We start from the raw sequence: 18,418 nt of genomic DNA, 5'->3' as shown, positions 1-18,418 counted from the left end.
GAATAAAATTAAGGGATGAGAGAGGATTGTACTCGGAAAGAGAAGAAGAAAGGGAGAGGTAGAATGGGGTAAAATTATCTCAAAAAAACAGAAAAGAAAAGTCTCTTACAGTGGAGGGGAAGCAGGGGAAGGCGAGAGAGAATGAGTGAATCTTATTCTCATAGGATTTGGCTTAAGGAGGGAATAACAAACACATTCAATTGGGTATGGAAATCTGTCTTACTCTATAGGAAAATAGGAGGAGAAGGGGACAAGAGAGCAGGGGGATGATAGAGAGGAGGGCAGATTGGGAAAGGGAGTAATCAGAAGTAAATACTTCTGAGGAGGGACAGGGTCAAAAGAAAGAATAGAATAAATGGGAGGGCAGGATAGGATTAAGGGAAATAGAGTTAGTTTTTCATGACATGTCTACTATGGACGTGTTTTGCATAACTGCACATGTACAACCTATATTGAGTTGCTTGCCTTTTCAATGAGGGTGGGTGGGGAGGGAGGAAGAGAGAAAATTTGAAACCTAAAGTTTTAAAAACATATGTTTAAAAAAATGTTTTCACATGCTACTGGGAAATAAGAAATACAGGAAATGGGGTACAGAAGTCTATCCTGCTCTACAGGAAAATAGAAGGGGAAGGGGATAAGAGAAGGGGAGAGAGACAGAAGAGGACAGACTAGGGGAAGGGGTATTCAGAATGCATGCCATCTTGGGGTGGGACGAGGGGGGAGATGGGGTATCAATTTGGAATTCAAAAACTTGTGGGAGTGAATGTTGAAAGCTAAAAATAAATAAATTTATATTAAAAAAAATTTTTAAAAAAACAACTCTGGGAAAAAAAATATCCTGGAAATGAGAGATTTCAGTAAAACATCTGCTCTTCTAAACAGTAAAAAAGCAAACTGATGGAAATAAATTGCAGAAAAATCTTGGAAGAAAGTGGCAAATAAGTTTTAATACCATCATCATTGCTTATGTGAACATAGTATGCTACTATTTACAAAGCTGTTTTGTTTTTTTTTTACAACAACCCTATAAATTAGATCCTGTATCATTATTCCAATTTTACAGATAAGGAAATGGGATCGGAAAATTAAAGTGATCTGTCCAAGGTCACACAGTTAGTAAAAGGCAGAAATGGAATTTGAATCCCAATTTTTTGCCCTCTAGTCCAAAAATGAAGAAAGTGTTGGATTCAGGAGAAAACAATTTAATATACGCTTGTAACAAGATAACAGGTTCTGAGCAACCAACAGTGATCCAGGAAAAGTCCTGAAGACATTGGCTCAATGTGCTTCTTTTTTTAAAAAAATTTTAATGCTTTATTAATGATTTTTGGTGTGTTTTTTTACATGACTATCACTTCTTAATAATTTCTTCCCATAGAAAGCTCCCTTATAACAAAGAAATACAGTTAAGAAAAACAAATGAACACATTGACTGTATCTGCCAATATATTCCTCATTCTGCATCTATAGTCCACCACCTCTCTTCTGAAAGGAGAGGGAACTTACATCATCAGTCCTCTGTTGGCTTTGGCAATGATCTGAATTCTGACGCCTTTTAGAATTTTCCTTTACATTTTTGTGGTCATTCTGTATATTTTTCCTCTTAATTCTATTTTCTTTGCTAGTAAATTGATTTTCCTACTTTTCTTGACATCTGACCACATCACTCTCTACCTATTATTTCCAGGGTCAAATATAAAGTCCTTTGTTGGACATTTAAAACCCTTCACAACCTGACTTTTTCCTACCTTTCCAGTTTTTATGCACTTTACTCCGCTCTATACTCTCTACAATCTATCCGTAATGGCTTTCTATTTCTCCCACACCACACTCAATCTCTTTACTTCTGGCACTTTGCTCTGGCTGTGCATCATGCTTGGAATAGTCTCCATCTTTGCCTCTGCCACTTAGAATCTCTGGTTTTCTTCAAGACTCAGCTGAAATGCAACCTTCTAGAGGAAGCCCCTTCAGTCTCCCTCAATTGCAGAAGCCTTCCTTTTGAAGTTGTCTTCCCCATCAGAATGTAAGCTTCTCGAGGGGAGAAGCTGGTTTGGCCTTTCTTTGTACCTCAGCATTTATCAAAGTTCTTAGCCTTAATATACTTTCTGACTATAACCCAGTTGTAACCTTAGCAGAGAAATTTTAGAGAATTGTTTGAGGCTCGAAGGGAATAAGTGACTTACCCATGACCACACAGTTTGTATAAGGGAGTTAAGTCCAAAAAGCTCTCCACTATACCATATGGCCTCTTGTGGCTTCAAAAGGCCAGCAAAACTCAATGCATCATCAGAAGATGGAGTACTAGGCCTGGAGTTATGAAGACCTGCATTCAAAACTTGCCTCATGCACTTATTAGCTGTGTGACCTTGGGCAAGTCACTTAACCTCTGTGTGCCTCAGTTTTCCCATGTATAAAATGGGGCTATTAATAGCACTTACCTCAAAGGGTTGCTGTAATGATAAAATATGATATTTGTAAAGTGCTTTGTAAACCTTAAGACACTACAGAAATGCTAGTTATTATTTTTTTAATACTAATGGAGGTCCACATTCAGCAGCTGAAATGATATGAGGGATGTTGAAAAGGTGTGTAGGAGGCCAGATGAAAAAGGGATGAGGATTCTTCCATCTGGAAAGATTAAGACATGGGGAGATAGGATCAAAGTCTAGGAAATCATGAAGGGCATGGTTAAGGTGAATATGGACTTGTTCATCAGACAGTGAAACACTAGAATGAGGAAGTCCACCTGCTGCGTTTTGAAATGGGAAACATGGGACAAATTAAAGGAAGTACAATTTTATACAGCTCGTAGTAAAACTCATGGAAATCTTTGCCTTAGAGAAGTCGTGCTGGTTGAAAACGTCATTATACTTTCAGAAGGATGATAGGAGCGTGGATTACCCATTTAAAGCTAGAAGAGACCGTGGAGGCCATCCTGTCCAATCCCTTTATTTTATAACCAAGGGCCTGAGGCTTGCTTAGGGTCAGACAACCAGTCTATATTAGTGGCAGGCTTTGAACCCAGGATATCTGGACTTGTAGGAAGTTTTCTGTCTACTATATCACCAACAGCAGCTCTAGAAAAAGTTACTAATGGAAACATATTTGTATATGCGGGGAAAGAGATGGGGGAATGGTCAATGGACCAAAAATTGGACCTAGAGTGGTCGTTCTTATGACCTAATATCCATAGGATACCTAAGTTCTTCTTCTAGCTCTTTCTCTGTCTTTATCTGTAAAATGGTAATAATACCTGTCCTATCTACCTTGCCAGGTTGAGGAACATTAGAGAATGAAATACGTGTGAAAGTTCTTTTCAAGGATAAATACTGCAACCATGTATATTTCCTTAGGAATGTAAAGCCTTCTCTAGTGTTTTGTGGGGAATCAAGTCTTGAGGAGTTAAATCTTTTGATTTCTGAGTCACAAAAATCACTGATATTTCTCCTTTACTGCACATGAGTTTGGCTTTGTATTAAAATTACAGTCAGCTCGACAGTCAAGTGCTGAGTGGTTGACGTAGCAGGAAAGAGTTGACGTAGCAAGCATCTTTCATGCACCCCTTCTGGGCTCCAGGAGTTTATAATAGGATTGAGGAGGCTTTAAAAGTCTTTCATTTGTTCAGATTATTTACTCAGTAGTCTGAACTGGCTCTGATGGGCATGTAATGACTTAATTGTCTGCTCTAAAAAGGAATATTGCCCATCAATAATCCATAACACCTTTGACAGAGCCTCTGTGAAACACAGCTCAAACAGCTAAGTGCCATTTTGGAGATCATTGTCAACAATGTTGCTGGGCACTGGGCTTATTCCAAGCTTGCTGACATGCAATAAGTTTGAACACTGAACTGCTTTGAAGTTTTTAGTTATTGAGCAGTCCTGCTACATTTTTTGGTAAACAGCATATTCCTCAAACTTTTTTAACATTACAAAGATAATGCATATGACTTATAGTTGTCAAATTTTGTTTTAAAAATAAAGGTAAATTCTTAGGATGGATGCAGTCATGGATGAAATGTACTTTAATTATACGGGTAATTTTTTGTTTGTTTTTATACTTAATTTTTGCAACTAAAATTCTCTCCAAGTCCCTTGTATTGTCAGGCACCCATTAGATCACTGAAGTGTTAGGAACATAGATCTTCTGGGTCACATAATGGGCCACAGCCTGACTAAATTTTCTCAAGTACCTCACTCTAGCATGAGCTGGGTCACCTTGCAGTTTTAAAGGCCAGGCTAGGAGGTGTGGCAGGAGGTCCTACCAAGCTAGAAGAGGCCAATGACGCACTGTGTCTTCTGTTGAAGGACGATCCTAGCTAGGTGTAGAGGGATTCACCAGCTATAGATTGGCCACCGTAGACTGGCCACCAGGTGATGAATATTTGGCTATGGTGACTCATCAACGAAGATGTGAAAGGTTCACAATCTTCATTAATGGAAGCAACTCACTGTGATGCTATCATAAATTTTTTTAAAGAAGTATTTGAGGTAATAGGGCCATGTTGTTGTTGTTTAGCCATTTTTTCAGTCATGTCCAACTCTTTGTGACCCCTTTTGGGGGTTTTCTTAGTAAAGATATTGGAATGGTTCACCATTTCCTTCTCCAGCTCATTTTATAGATGAGGAAACTGAGGCAAACTGGGTTAAGTGACATGACTAATAAGTGTCTGAAGCTGGATTTGAACTCAGTCTTCCTGATTCTAGATCTAGTGCTCTATCCACTGTACCACCAATGGGCCATAGAGGTGATCTAATATTTATCAGTTCTTTTTGGGCAGTTAGGGTTGGCAATTAGAGTATTTTCTTCTCCAGTTTAAAATAGCCCCAGTTCCTTCAGCTCTTCTTTATGTGACCTAGTTACCTGACCCTTCACTACCCTTTTCTGTACTTTCTGTGAATGCTGTTCAACATATTTGATACCCAGAACTGAAGACTATCCTCTAATTATGGTTTGATCATAAACCAAATATTGTTTCTAAAAGACTGGCCTTTTGAAGGCCGGTGGACTGTAATCTTCCTTAAGCTAGATATTTTATTAATCAAGCCCAAGATGGTAGTTGATTTTATAGCATCTGCATTATATGACTTATAGTGAACTTACTGTCAACTAAAGCCCTCAGGGTCTTTTTTCACATAACACCAATATCAAAACAGGTCTCTTCCTGTTTTTATATTTGGGCAATTAACTTTTGAAACCTAAATCGGTCAATTAAACAATAAACATTTATTAAGCACCTACTATCTGCCATTCACTACGGTAAGTGACAGGCATACAAAGAGAAGCAAAAGACAGTTCCTGTCCTCAAGGAGCTTACAGTCTGGGCAGACAACATGCAAACAAACTATACAAACAGAATAATAGGAAATAGTTAACAGAGAGAATGCACTAGAATTAAGAGGCTTTGGGAAAGGCTTCCTACAGAAGATGAGATTTAAGTTGGGATTTAAAGGATGCCAGGGAAGTTTTGAGGAGGAAGAGCTTTCCAGGGATGGAATCCCTGCCAGAGAAAATGCCCAGAGCTGAGAGAGATGGAGAGTCTTATTCATGGAACAGCCAGGAGGCTAGTGTCACTGGATTGAAGAGTACGTGGAGGGCAGTAAGGTATAAGAAGCTTGGAGAGGCAGGAGAGGGGTTGGTAATAAAGGCTATAAATGCAAAACTTCGTGTTTCTCCCTGGGAAATTTCAGCTGTTGGTTTTAACCCAGGATACATTCCACTCTGAATTTTGAATTCCAATTCGGTTACCTGTTATACTGACCATCCCTCCTGGTGTCATGTCATTTGTATGTCAATCTGTATCTTCATCCAAATCATTGATAAAACCATGGAGCAGGACAGAAAAAAAAATTTATCGTGTGTATACACACACACACAAACATCTTCTTGTGTGTATTTGTGTGTATGTGTAAAATGCTACCTTCCTTGTAAACGGTTTTAAATGCCTTCCTTAGGCTAGAAGGACATTCTGTCCTTCTCTAAGAGGAATCAGCATTAACCAACCAAACAAAAAAGACACTTGGGCCTGTTTTCTACAGATAGGCAGAGCAGGAAGGGCCTTGGCAGAAGAAGAAAGAGGTCAGAAAGACAGTCTTTTTATATATGTAATACAATAGAGATATCTCCAAAAAGATTTTTTGTTTTGGTAAATTGAACCACCTTTTAAATATCCCAGGGAGCTAAGCCAGTAGATGAGGAGAGTGCTGCATATATAACATACCTGGATTTTAACAAAGTTTTTATTAAGATATTTTATACTGTGGTGTAGAGAAGATGGAGAGAGATGGATTAGAGGATAATAAAATCAGATGGATTCAGAACAGTTGGACAGCCAGACTCAAGATAAAGTTATTAATGGTTCTGTGTCATGGGGCACAAGATGTCCGGCAAAGTCCACCAGGGACCTGTGCTTGGCCTGGAAGGTCAAGAATGTTTAACAGTCTTATCAATGACTTGGATAAAAGCACAGATGGCATGTTGAGCAAATTTTTTCAGATGACCCAGAGTTGGGAGGGAGAGTTCATTCACATTTTGGATAATAGTGTCAGGATTGATTAGGCTGAATCTAATAAGATAAAATGGGACAGTTAAGTGGCACAGTGGATAGAGTGCTGGGCCCGGAGTTAGGAAGACTCATTTCCATGAGTTCAAACTGGCTTCAGACACTTATCAGCTGTGTGACCCTGGGCAAGTCACCTAACCCTGTTTGCCTCAGTTTCCTCATGAGTAAAATGAGCTGGAGAAGGAAATGGCAAACCACTCCAGTATGTTTGCCAAGAAGACCCCAAATAAGGTCACGAAGAGTCTGAAATGACTGAACAACAACAATAAGACAAAATATAATAAGGATAATGGTAACATATTGCATTTAGGAGCAAAAAAAAGTCACATTCATAAGGGTAAGATGGGGCTTTAGTGGACTATAAGCTCAACATGAGTTAGCAGCAGGATGCAGAAACCCAGAAAACTCATAAGATCTTGGGCTACCTTAAGAAGGACATAGTTTCCAGAATTAGGAAGTGCGAGTCTCACTGTTCTCGGCCCTGGTCAGGCCTCATCTGGCATATTGTGTTCCTTTCTGGGCCCCACAGTTTAAGAAGGATGTCGCTAGGTTGGAGGATGTCCAGAGCAGGGCAGTCAGACTCACGCAGGGTCTTGCCTTCGTGACATATGAGAATCAGCTGAAGGCACTGGGCAACTGTAGTCCAAAGAAGAGGGGACATGACGGCTATACTGTTTGTTTAAGGGTTCTAATGCACGGAATGGATAAGACTTGCTTTATTTGGACCCAGAGGGAAGAGCCAGGAGCAGTGGGTGGAAGTGACAAAGAGGCCAGGTTAACCTGGATGTGATGGAAAACTGGGAGCAGCTGGAGGCCCAATGGCTAGAACAGACCTGAGTTCAAATCTAACCTTGGAGACTTACCAGTTGTATGATCCTGGGCAAGTCACTTAACCCCTGTTTGGTCAGTTTCCTCACATGTAAAATGGAGATAAGAGCACCTATCTTAATCTCTGTTTTCTCATCTGTAAAATGTGGAAAAGAATAGGACATACTTCCTAGAGTTGTTGTGAGGATCAAACGAGACAGTAATTGTAAAGGGCTTAGCACAGTGCCTGGCACATGGTAAGTGCCATATTAACGTGGATTTTAGCTATTTATTATTATTATTATTAGTAGTAGTAGTAGTAGTAGTAGTAGTAACAAGTAAAGCCTTTTATTTTATTTTTGCCTTAATTTAGTATTTTATTTTCCCCCAGTTACATGAAAAAACCAATTTTTAACATCCATTTTTAAAACTTTGAGTTCCAAATTAAAGCTTTTTAAAAATGGAATGGGCTACTTTGAGAGGCAGCGGACTCCCCTTCCATGGAGGTCTGTAAGCAGAGGCTGGCCAGCCAACCACTTGCCCACCACTAAAATCAATGATTCTGCGATCCAATGTTAAGGCAGAGATTCTTTTTCATGTATGGCTTGGACATGACTGACCTCTTTTCCAACTCTCACACTCTGTGATTCTGGGATCATTTTTTGAAAAGAAACTGTGACAAATTCCTTTATAAAGTGAAGGATCCACCTTTTATAATGGAGATGTCACCTGCAATTGATAGGTTTTATAAGGCTGGATTTTGTTTTCTAAGTTTTATAGCCATAATCTGATTTCTTGAAGTGAGGAGTGCCTGTATTAGAAAAATAGATGCTAACAGTAATGGGTAATCAGGGTTCTCAGATGAAGTCGAGGGTTATAATTTAATACTTTGATCTTTGTGATTCTTCCATTAGCTGCATAAACAAACAGATAATTGGTGGATGTAGAGAGTTCTTAATTAAAAGCTGTGAACCTGGTCTGCCCTTGGGCATTCTTTAACTATAATAGATGCTTTTTTGCTGTCATGGGCAGAATGGTGATTCATTATGCCTTATTTGAAGTGATGCTGGACTTTTCCCTTTCCATCACTTCTCATATTGATACCAAGCCCTGTCAAACCCCCCTCCACACCACTTCTGAGGCATCTACCTCATCAAGTTTTCCACTTCTAGGCAGTCTTCCCCAAAGATGGGAGATTGAGCTCATATATACACACATACATTACATATATAGATACACATATGCATGTATACAAGCATATGCATTTATACATTTACATACATATATACACATATACATAAATACATATGGAGAGAAGAGGAGGAAGAGGGTACTTATTGTCTCCTCCATTAAAATGTAAGCTCTTTGCAAGTAGGGAATTGTTTCATTATTGGTTTTTGTATTCCCAGCTCCCAGCACAGTACCTGATGATTGATTAACTGTAAAAGATCAGATGTACAGGGATGGGAGGCATCAGATATACATGGATGGCTCAGTGGATAGAGAGCTGGGCCTGAAATCAGGAAGACCAGAGTTCAAGTCTGGCATCAGTCCCTTAGTAGCTGTGTGATCCTGAATAAGTCACTTAGCTACTGTCTGCCTCAGTTTCCTCAGCTGTAGAATGAGGATAATAACGCCTAACTCCCAGTATTGTAAGAATCAAATCATTTTTATCGGGTGATGGGGTTACAAATACAAAGAATGAAACAACTCCCCCTCTCAAAGATCTCATATTCTAACAAGGAAGACAACAAGGACACATAAATATACACAGACTACAAAGAGAAGAAATACAAAAACTACAAATTGGTCAACGACAAGACATTTAATGAGGATGGGCACTAGCATCTGAGGGGAATCCGGAAAGATTTCACATGGGAGGTGGTGCTTAAGCTGTGTCTTGAAGGAAGAGAAGGATTCTGTGAGGCAGAGATAAAGAGGGACTACATGACAGGCACCGCAGACAGTCAGTCCAAAGGCACGGAGATGGAGCATTGTGTGTGAGGAACAGGGAGGACAATTTTTCTAGATCAAATAATGAAGGAGGAGGAGTAATGCCCAGTGAGGTTGAAAACAGAGGTTGGAAGCAGGTTGTGAAAAGCTTTAATGGACAGATGAGGGAGTTTATATCTTATCCTAAAGGCAATGGGGAAATACTAGAGTTGTTGAATGGTTAGGAGAGGGCCATGGTCAGGCCTACACTTAAGGGAAAAATCACTTGGGCTGGACTGGATGCTGGGGAGAGGGGAGACAGGGAAGTCTTTAGGAGACCATTTTATCTCATCTGCAAATTAGGCTGCCAGGAAACACTTTGTAAATCTTAAAGGACTGTATGGAAACAATTATTATTTGCTCATCCAAGGCTGTGACTTTAGTCCCAGGGCTGGTAATACATTAGCATGGGGAAAGAGAATGGACCTGTGATTTCCCCAGTAGAAATAACTTCCAGGTGAAGAATTGCCCTCTACCCAAGCAGATCAACACCTGCTTAGCCACTTGCAAGTCTTAGAGAGTTGTCTGGGATGCGTAGAGGTCATGTGACTTGCCCAGGGTCACACAGCCAATACGAGTCAGCAGCAGGACTTGAACCCAAGCCTTTCTAGTTTCAGGGCTAGGTCACTGTCCACTACACCACTTTAATGTTATGTAACTGTGTGCACAGCAAAAATGGCACCCTAGTCCTGCAAAATAACCTATTTTTACTTAGGGCCCACAGAATGACAGGTCACTTGACTTTCATAACCTCATTTTTTGAATCTATAAATGCAAGAGGATAATGAAGTGCAGAGATGGGGGGGGCGGGCAAGAATTTTGATTCATTCCTCAGGGGAAATTCCAAAGCAAAGAGAAGCAAAGGAGTTTTTCTTCTCTAAATCATAACGACTATTTTGTCAATTAATTTTTGTGGCTGTTGAGTCATTTCAGTCGGGTCTGACTCTTCTTGACCCCATTTGGGCTTTTTTTGACAAAGACACTGGAGTGGTTTGCCATTTCCTTCTCTAGCTCCATTTTACATATGAGGAAACTGAGGCAAACAGTGTCAAGTGGCTTGACCAGGGTCACGCAGCTCATAAATGTCTGAGGTCAGATTTAACTCAGGTCTTCTTGACTCCAGGCTCAACTCTCTATCTACCGTGCTACCTAGCTGCCTTTATTAAAACCTGTAGAATAATTTTTGGGCAGCTAGGTGACACAGTGGATGGAGGATAAAATGAGCTGGAGAAGGAGATGGCAAACCACTCCAGTATGTTTGCCAAGAAAATCCCAAAGGGGGTCATGAAGAATCGGACCCTATCGAAATGACTCAGTGACAACAAAAACAACGACATTTGGATGCCCCAGAGGATCTGAATCAGAATCTCCTTACTACTACTTGTCATCTATTTGGTCTATGGCAGGTCATTCAACTTCTCATAAAATGGAGATACTAACACTCTTAGGTGGGCTAACAAAACCCACCCAGTCCTGCCTACCTGCCGGGGCTGTTTTGAGCCCAAGTGGAAGCATGTCTACAAAGCACTTTGTCAGCCTTGGAGTGCTGTGGGAGTATCAGCTGCTCTCATTGCTTGGTTTGGTTTGGTTTGAAGAACTGAAGACACATGAATGATGGCACTGTGTTGTGACTTTCCATCTTACAGAGTTTAAACATCTTCCAGAATCTCAATAAGCGCCAATTTGAAACGGTTATTCATCTCTTTGAAGTGGCAATAATAGCAACTGACCTGGCTTTATATTTCAAGTAAGTCCTTAGGTCTCCATAAGTTTCCTTGCACATCTCCCTGAGACTAAGCCGTGTTTTTCAGCTCAGAGTTTTTTCTTCCCTGAGATATTTGCAGAGCTGATGTTCATAAGGTCTTTATTCTGAAGCAAATAGAGTGTCCATTTTCCTCCTGAGTTCTCAGTAAGGTATCCCTTTCTACTCTGGGACAGCCCTAAGTTGTCGCCAAAACCTGCTCTCTACGGCCAAACCAGACAGGCCTAATCTCTCTTCCACGAGACAAATCTTTACATAGTTAAAGATAATTTTCATGTGCACCTAGTCTTTGTAAAGCATGATCTCCAGTCCTTTAAAAGAGATTTAAACTCACCAAAAAGGTATGGAGATCCAGCGTGGCCCTGAATACACAAAACAAGGTCTCTTATTTTTTTAATGTTCTATCCTGAAAAATAAAGCACAGGTCCCACTCCTCAACACTGGCCCCAGCCCATCCCTAAGATCTTCTCCCCTTTTTGTACCTTGTAAAACCTGCTTAAAACCAGCTAAAATTATGGGCATTTAACCCAACGTCCATGAACTTGTTCTTTTAAAATTTTAATAACTACATTTCAATATAGTTAGTTTCCTTGGTAATCCTATGTATTCTCTTTTATGCATTTAAAAGTATTATTCTAAGAAAGAGTTCATAGGCTTCAGCAGATGCCAAAGGGGTCCATGACACACAAAAGGATAAGAACCCTGTGTCTAAACCTCTCCCAGAAGAGGCAATAGCAAGTGTGTAAGTAGAGCAGTGGAAGGAAGGCCACACTAGACCAGATGTTGAGACCATCAGAATGGAACACAAGATCGCATTTTGAGAATGATGGATGAAACTTTCCATTAACTCCGAGCAAGCTTAATTTTCTCCTTCAGTCCACCAAGGTACTGACTTAATATGGCAAAAACCAAATGTTCCAAAACCCCGACACAGACAAGAAGGCACCAAATAACTCTTGACTCTTTCACCAGGCCACTGATCCCTTCCTGAGCCAAAGCAGATAAGAAAAGATTTCCTTGGCTCTTCCCTTATTTCCCGTTCTGTTTAATGTCTTGCTAGATGAAGGGAAGTGGCTAGGAGAACCCTCCATGGTGACTAGCAAATGGTAATCTTTAACCCACTTACCTTAGGAATAGGTAGGCCTTTTGGGAGCAATACGATAGACCAATAGGTTACGTGGCAAAATCACCACATGGATACAAATACAATGAGCTAACAGAGTATTCATTTGCTCAGCAAACATTTATTTAGTGCCTACTGTGTACAGAGCATTGTGCTAAGTTCTAGGGAAGATTTAAAGTTTCAGTAAGATACTCATCCTGCCCTCATGAAGTTTTCAGCCTAATAGAGGAACAAGACAAACAGACATCCGTATAATCCACAACATTACATGATAGAAGAGCTAAAACAGAGCCGTGTGAAATCTGATGGGGATGTTAGTTACAATGGCATTTTGCATCCTGACACTTTGTTCTCAATTTACATGGTATGTTTTCCTACTTTACTAGCCCTATAATGCTACCCCACCCACGTCACAAATCTCCAGCCACTCCTCATCTTTAAACTCTCCTTTAAACATCTCTCTCTTAGATCCTCTTTTCCTTCTGAGGGCCCCCAAGAATTTGAAATTTCTTCCCATCCATGGTCATCCCAGTGCTAAGGTTATATATGGGGCAGCTAGGTGGCGCAGTGGATAGAGCTCCAGGTCTGTAATCAGAAAGACCTGAGTTCAAATGCAGACTGACATTTTCTAGCTGTGTGACCCTGGGCCGGTCACTTAACCTCTGTTTGCCTCAGTTTCCTCAGCTGTAAAATGGGGATAATAATAGCATCTACCTCCCAGGGTTGTCATGAGGATAACAGGAGATAATAATTGCAAAATGTTTAGGACGGTGCCTAATACATGGTAAACATTATATAAATGTTAGCTATTATATTACTTATTATTATATATGTGACTGTGAAGTCTGATGCTCAGACCTGCTTATACCAGTTATCATACCTACACATTTGTGTCTTTCGCAGGAAAAGAGCCATGTTTCAGAAGATTATTGACACTTGTGAAAAAATGGAAACTGAGGAGGAGGTCATTAAGTACATATCCATTGACCCAACCAAAAAAGAGGTTATCATGTAGGTGGCTGGCCTTTAATTCCAAACTGTCAAAATCAGATCTACATTTTCCATGATTTTACTTAGCTGTCCTTTGCTTTGTTCACAAAGGGCAATGATGATGACAGGGTGTGACCTCTCGGCTATAACTAAGCCTTGGGAGATTCAAAGCCAGGTGAGTCTGATTCTCTTCCTCTAGTCTTTTCTGTGACAGTTGGCTACAACCCAAGTCTTATCTAAGGCGATCTGACCATTCCATCCAATTTTTACCACACTTGTCTTTTATGAGGATTATACAGATAATTACCCTTCACCTGGTTAAGTATGTCTGATCAGCCAAGAGGAAGAAGAGGGAGACAAATAGGTAAGATCTCAGTGACTACGAAAGGGCACTGAGGTGGTTTCAAGCACCAGGGAGACAACTGGTCATCGGGTCAGATCCTGGCCAAGACAAATAGGAGGGGAGGTTGGTTTCCCTGGGTTACCTAGCTAACAATCATAAAAGCTTATCTGAAAGCATTACCAATGGTGGAACAGATTGTAAAAATGGATTTGAAATTCGTTAAGGGAATTTCAGAGTTGTTTGGGAAGAGCAGTTACATTGGGCCAAGAGTAGACAGAGACAGAAAGCAGTACTTTCTCCCAAGCCATTTCGCAGAGTCAGAGCCAGAATGCACCTCTGGGTTCCCCTAGGTCCAATCTTTTATTTTACAAAACAAGAGAACTAAATTACAGACCGTGCAAGATCACCTAGCTGCTTAGTAACCAAGTTAAGTCCAGAATCCAAGTCTCCTGATTCCCAGGAGGCCTTTTCTCCATTGTACCACTGATGAAGATGATACTGATGAATGAAAACACATTTATTAAGCATTCTGTTTGGCATTCAAAGCCCTTTATATCCCAGCCCCCTCCTACATTTCCAGTCTGCTTACATCTTACTCCCCAGCATATACTTTTTTTTTGTTTGGTTGGTTTTTTGGTGGGGTATTCAGGATTAAGTGACTTGCCCAGGGTCACACAGCTAGTAAGTGTCAAGTGTCTGAGGCCGGATTTGAGCTCAGGTCCTCCTGACTCCAAGGCCGGAGCTTTATCCACTGTGCCATCTAGCTGCCCCCCCACCCCCCAGCATACACTTTTCAATCCAGTGACACGACCCAGGCCTCCTGGCTAGTCTGTGAATAAGATACTCCATCTCTTAGCTCTGGGCATTCTCCTTGGCTGTCCCCTAACCCTGGAACACTTTTGTTCCTCAACGCTACCAGTCCCCACTAAAATATCATCTTTTGCAGGAAGGCTTTCCCAACTCCTTTTAATTCCAGTGCCTTCCCTCTCTGTTAATTACTTAATTACTTATTTATTAATTGTTTATTTTACAAATAATTATTTTATTATTTATATTATATTTATACAAAATAAAAATGTATATATGCTTATATTTTATTATATTGGCATGTATTATAATTTATGTATAATATATAAATATTTAATTTAATAATTATTTAATTATTAATTGATTATTTATCCTACATATAGCTTCCTTGTACATGTTTTTTTTTTTTGCTTGTCTCCCCCATTAGATTGTAAGCTCCTTGAGGACAAGGACTGGCTTTTGCCTCTTTTTGTATCCCTGGCACTTAGCACACAGTGCCTGGCACACAGTAGGTGCTTAATAAATGTTTATTGATTGATTGATTAAGCACTTACTATGTCCCAAGAACTGTGCCAATCACTTGAGATACAAATAGAAACTTGAGACAGTTCCTTCTTTGAATGAGCTCACACTTTAATTGGGAGAGACAACATGTAAAAGAAAGTTCAGCTGCAGGGTAGACAGTAAGGCCAGGAGGCTTTCCACCTCACATGAAGTAATAGAGTTGGTGACTCCCATCTCATCCAAGCCATGTGAATAGTTGGACAGCCTAAATGGGTTCTAGGAAGTCAGGGGTCAGGGGACAGGGAAGAGAGGGAGTCTGTTCTTACTGTGGAGGCAGGTCTTCACTTCAAGGTTTGTAAAGCATTAGCTCTATGAGGTGAGTATTATTAGTACTATTATATAGCTTTTATTACATTATATATTATTATTTATATTTTATATTTATTATTAATTATACTATTAAATCATTAATAATTATATTATATTATTATATAGCTATTGGGTCTATTTTACTGTGAAGACACTGAGGCTCAGAGCATAGAAACACAGCTAGTGTCAAATTTGAATGCAGGTCTTCTGGACTTCATGATAAGAACTCTCCATTATACCACACTGCCTCTCAAGAACACTTCCAACTATAAAAATGTGCTGAGTCTGTGACAAAGGTTGTGTCCCCCCAAAATGGAACCCTCTGAGGAATAATGAAATTATGGAGGAAACCCAGGCAAAAGAGGGTCTGGAGTTATCTGGGTTCAAGTATAGGGATAATGGAGGATTGTCCAATGAGGGACCGGTCTTAGGAGTACCAAGAGACCCACATGGCTGTATGGTGAGCCTGCTTCTGGAAGTTTGTGATGGAAAGGTATATATCTTAGGTGAAGAGTTGTTGCATCACAAATTGAGGACTCTAATGGATGAGATGTATTCTGAGAGGTACCGGATTTAAAAAGTCAAGAAGTCAACATATGGGAATCAGCATAGACAGAGGAAACAAACCAGACTAGAGGAGATGGGTAGAGAAGGAAAGGATGCCACATAGAGTAACACTACCATGATAGATGGTCCAGCGGATAGAGCACCACGCCTACAGTCAGGAAGACCTGAGTTTAAATCCAGCCTCAGACACTTACTAGCTGTGTGACCCTAGGCGAGTCACTTAACCCTGTTTACCTCAGTTTCCTCATCAGTAAAATGAGCTGCAGGAGGAAATGGCAAATCACTCTAGTATCTTTGCCAAGAAAACTTCAAATGGGGTAACAAAGAGTCAGACACAACTGAAATGACTGAACAACAACAATTGTTACGAAGTTTTCCTTCATGTTAATCTTAAATTTGCCTCTTTGCAACCTGGTTCTGCTCTCTGGAGTATACAGAACAACTTTAAAGCTCTCCTACATGACGGCATTTCAAAAATTGAACAGAGTCATGGGGCAGGTAGGTGGCATGGTGGACAAAGCATCGGCCCTGGAGTCAGGAGGACCTGAGTTCAAATCTGGCCTCAGACACTTGACACTTACAGGCTGTGTGACCCTGGGCAAGTCACTTAACCCCAATTGCCTCCCTCCCCCAAAATAAAAACTGGACATATTCTAGCTATCATGTCTTTCCCCTGAGTTTTCTCTTAAAAAACAAAAAAAGCTAAAGCTCTCTACTTCCTTCAGCTGATCCTCCTATTACACGAACTTGAGACCCTTCACCATGCTGATTGCTCCACTCTGAACACTCATGAGTCCTCCTTAAATCATGGGGCTCAGGACAGAATGCAGCTCTCTGGGTGTGGTCCCGCCAGGGCAGAAGACAGGGAGACTAGCACTTCCTTATTCCTGGAAGGTGGGCCTCTCTTGGTGTGGCTAAAGATCATGTTAGTATTTCTGGCCACCATGTCACGCTGCTTACTCATATTGAGCTCGCAGTCTGCTCACATCGCCAGATTATTTTTGGACCAACCACTGTCTACACCTCCCCCAGCTTTCACTTTTGGCATTGGTGTTTTTTGCTTTTTAACCAAAATACAAGATGACATTTATCCCAATTGAATTTTGTTTTATCTGCCTCAGTGTTCTGAGTCTGTTAAGATCACTTTGGATCCTTTCTGTCCTTCAGTGCATTAGCCAACCTTCCAGGCTTTGTGCTGTTTGCAAATTTAATGAAGCATCAGATCTATGGCATCCATCATTATGCCTTTATCCAAGGCACTGAGAAAGATGTTACACAACACAGAGCACTTTGCGTCCCTGAGAACCTCTCCTGGAGAGCTTGTGCCCCATTGACATTGAACCATGAATGACTAACCTTTGAGTTTTGCCATTTAGCCAGTAACAAATCCATCTAATGTATTATCATTTCTTCATCTTGTTCTATATTTTCTAATGATGATGATGATGATGATGATGATGACGAGAGCTAGTATTTATATAGTGCCGACTATGTACCAGACACTTTTAAATTATTATCTTGTTTGATCCTCACAACAAACCTGGGAGGTAGGTGCTCTTATTATCCCCATTTTACATCTAAGGCCAGATTTGAACTCAGGCCTTCCTGATTCCAAGCCCAGAGTTCTATACACTGTGCTGCATGGCTACCCCTACTATCCTTTCTGTTGTTGTTATCCAGTTGCCTTAGTCGTGTCCAAGTCTCCGTGACTCCATTTTGGGGTCTTCTTGGCAGAGATACTGGAGTAGTTTGCCATTTCTTTCTCCAGCTCATTTTACAGGTGAGGAAACTGAGGCAAACAGTTAAGTGACTTGCCCAGGGTCACCTAGCTACTAAGTGACTGAGGACAGATTTGAACATTAGTACAAGGATAACGTGAGATACTTTGACAAATGCTTTGCTGAAATCCTGGTGCACTGTATCTGAAGCATTCTCTTGATCTGAGTGTTCAGTAACCTTGTCAAAAAAGGAAATGAGGTTAGTCTGGTGGTTTCTTGTAATTACTGCTTCCTTTTTCTAGTTGTTTGTTATTTTTTTAGGGATCTTTTTAAAATATTCTTAGGAATAAGAATCAGACTCACTGGTCTACAGTTGGCCAACTCTGTTCTCTCTCCTTTTTTGAAAATTGGGACATTTGTCCTTCCACAGTCCTGTGTTACTGCTCGTTTTCTATGATCTTTCAGATATTAATATCATAAAGGCTAGTTCTTTCAGTGTCCCAGGTAATAGTTCATCTCAGCCACAACACTTGAATTCATCAAGGGTAATAAGAGGTCTCTTCCTTCTGGAGGGTGGTGCGCTTCTCCCAGAACACAGCTTCATCATCTCTGCTTTGGGGTTTCCAGTATTTTAATTGTTGAGGGCTCAAGGTATTTTCCTCTTGCCTCCTTTCTAAATTTATGTCTTGGGATGGAGGAGGTCTTAGGAACTATGATGGTTGAAGGGACTAAGAAGAGAGGGAGACCTACCTCTCCAACCAAGCTGATCTCAAAGGCTTATTACATATTACACAGTTAGATGGCATGTAAATAGAGCCCTGGACTTGGAGTCAGGAAGACCTGAGTTTGAATCCTGTCTCAGGCACTTCACTGT

The 18,418-nt window shown here is 40.5% G+C and overlaps 1 protein-coding gene across 1 annotated transcript in view; it reads left to right on the top strand.

Annotated features, from left to right (window-relative positions):
- PDE6C (phosphodiesterase 6C) overlaps nt 1–18,418 on the top strand; it is an 83,337-nt gene that overhangs the window by 45,244 nt on the left and 19,675 nt on the right. Inside the window, exons 16-18 of the mRNA XM_020964122.2 lie at nt 11,008–11,108; nt 13,150–13,257; nt 13,348–13,411. Coding sequence (XP_020819781.1) covers nt 11,008–11,108; nt 13,150–13,257; nt 13,348–13,411 — 273 coding nt within the window. The remainder of the gene's footprint in view (nt 1–11,007; nt 11,109–13,149; nt 13,258–13,347; nt 13,412–18,418) is intronic.

The sequence above is a fragment of the Phascolarctos cinereus genome, unplaced genomic scaffold (genome assembly GCF_003287225.1).
Source record: "Phascolarctos cinereus isolate Bilbo 61053 unplaced genomic scaffold, phaCin_HiC Scaffold_3;HRSCAF=262, whole genome shotgun sequence".
Taxonomy (NCBI): domain Eukaryota; kingdom Metazoa; phylum Chordata; class Mammalia; order Diprotodontia; family Phascolarctidae; genus Phascolarctos; species Phascolarctos cinereus.
Note: the sequence above shows the minus strand (reverse complement) of the source record. Positions and strands in the feature narration are given on the sequence as shown.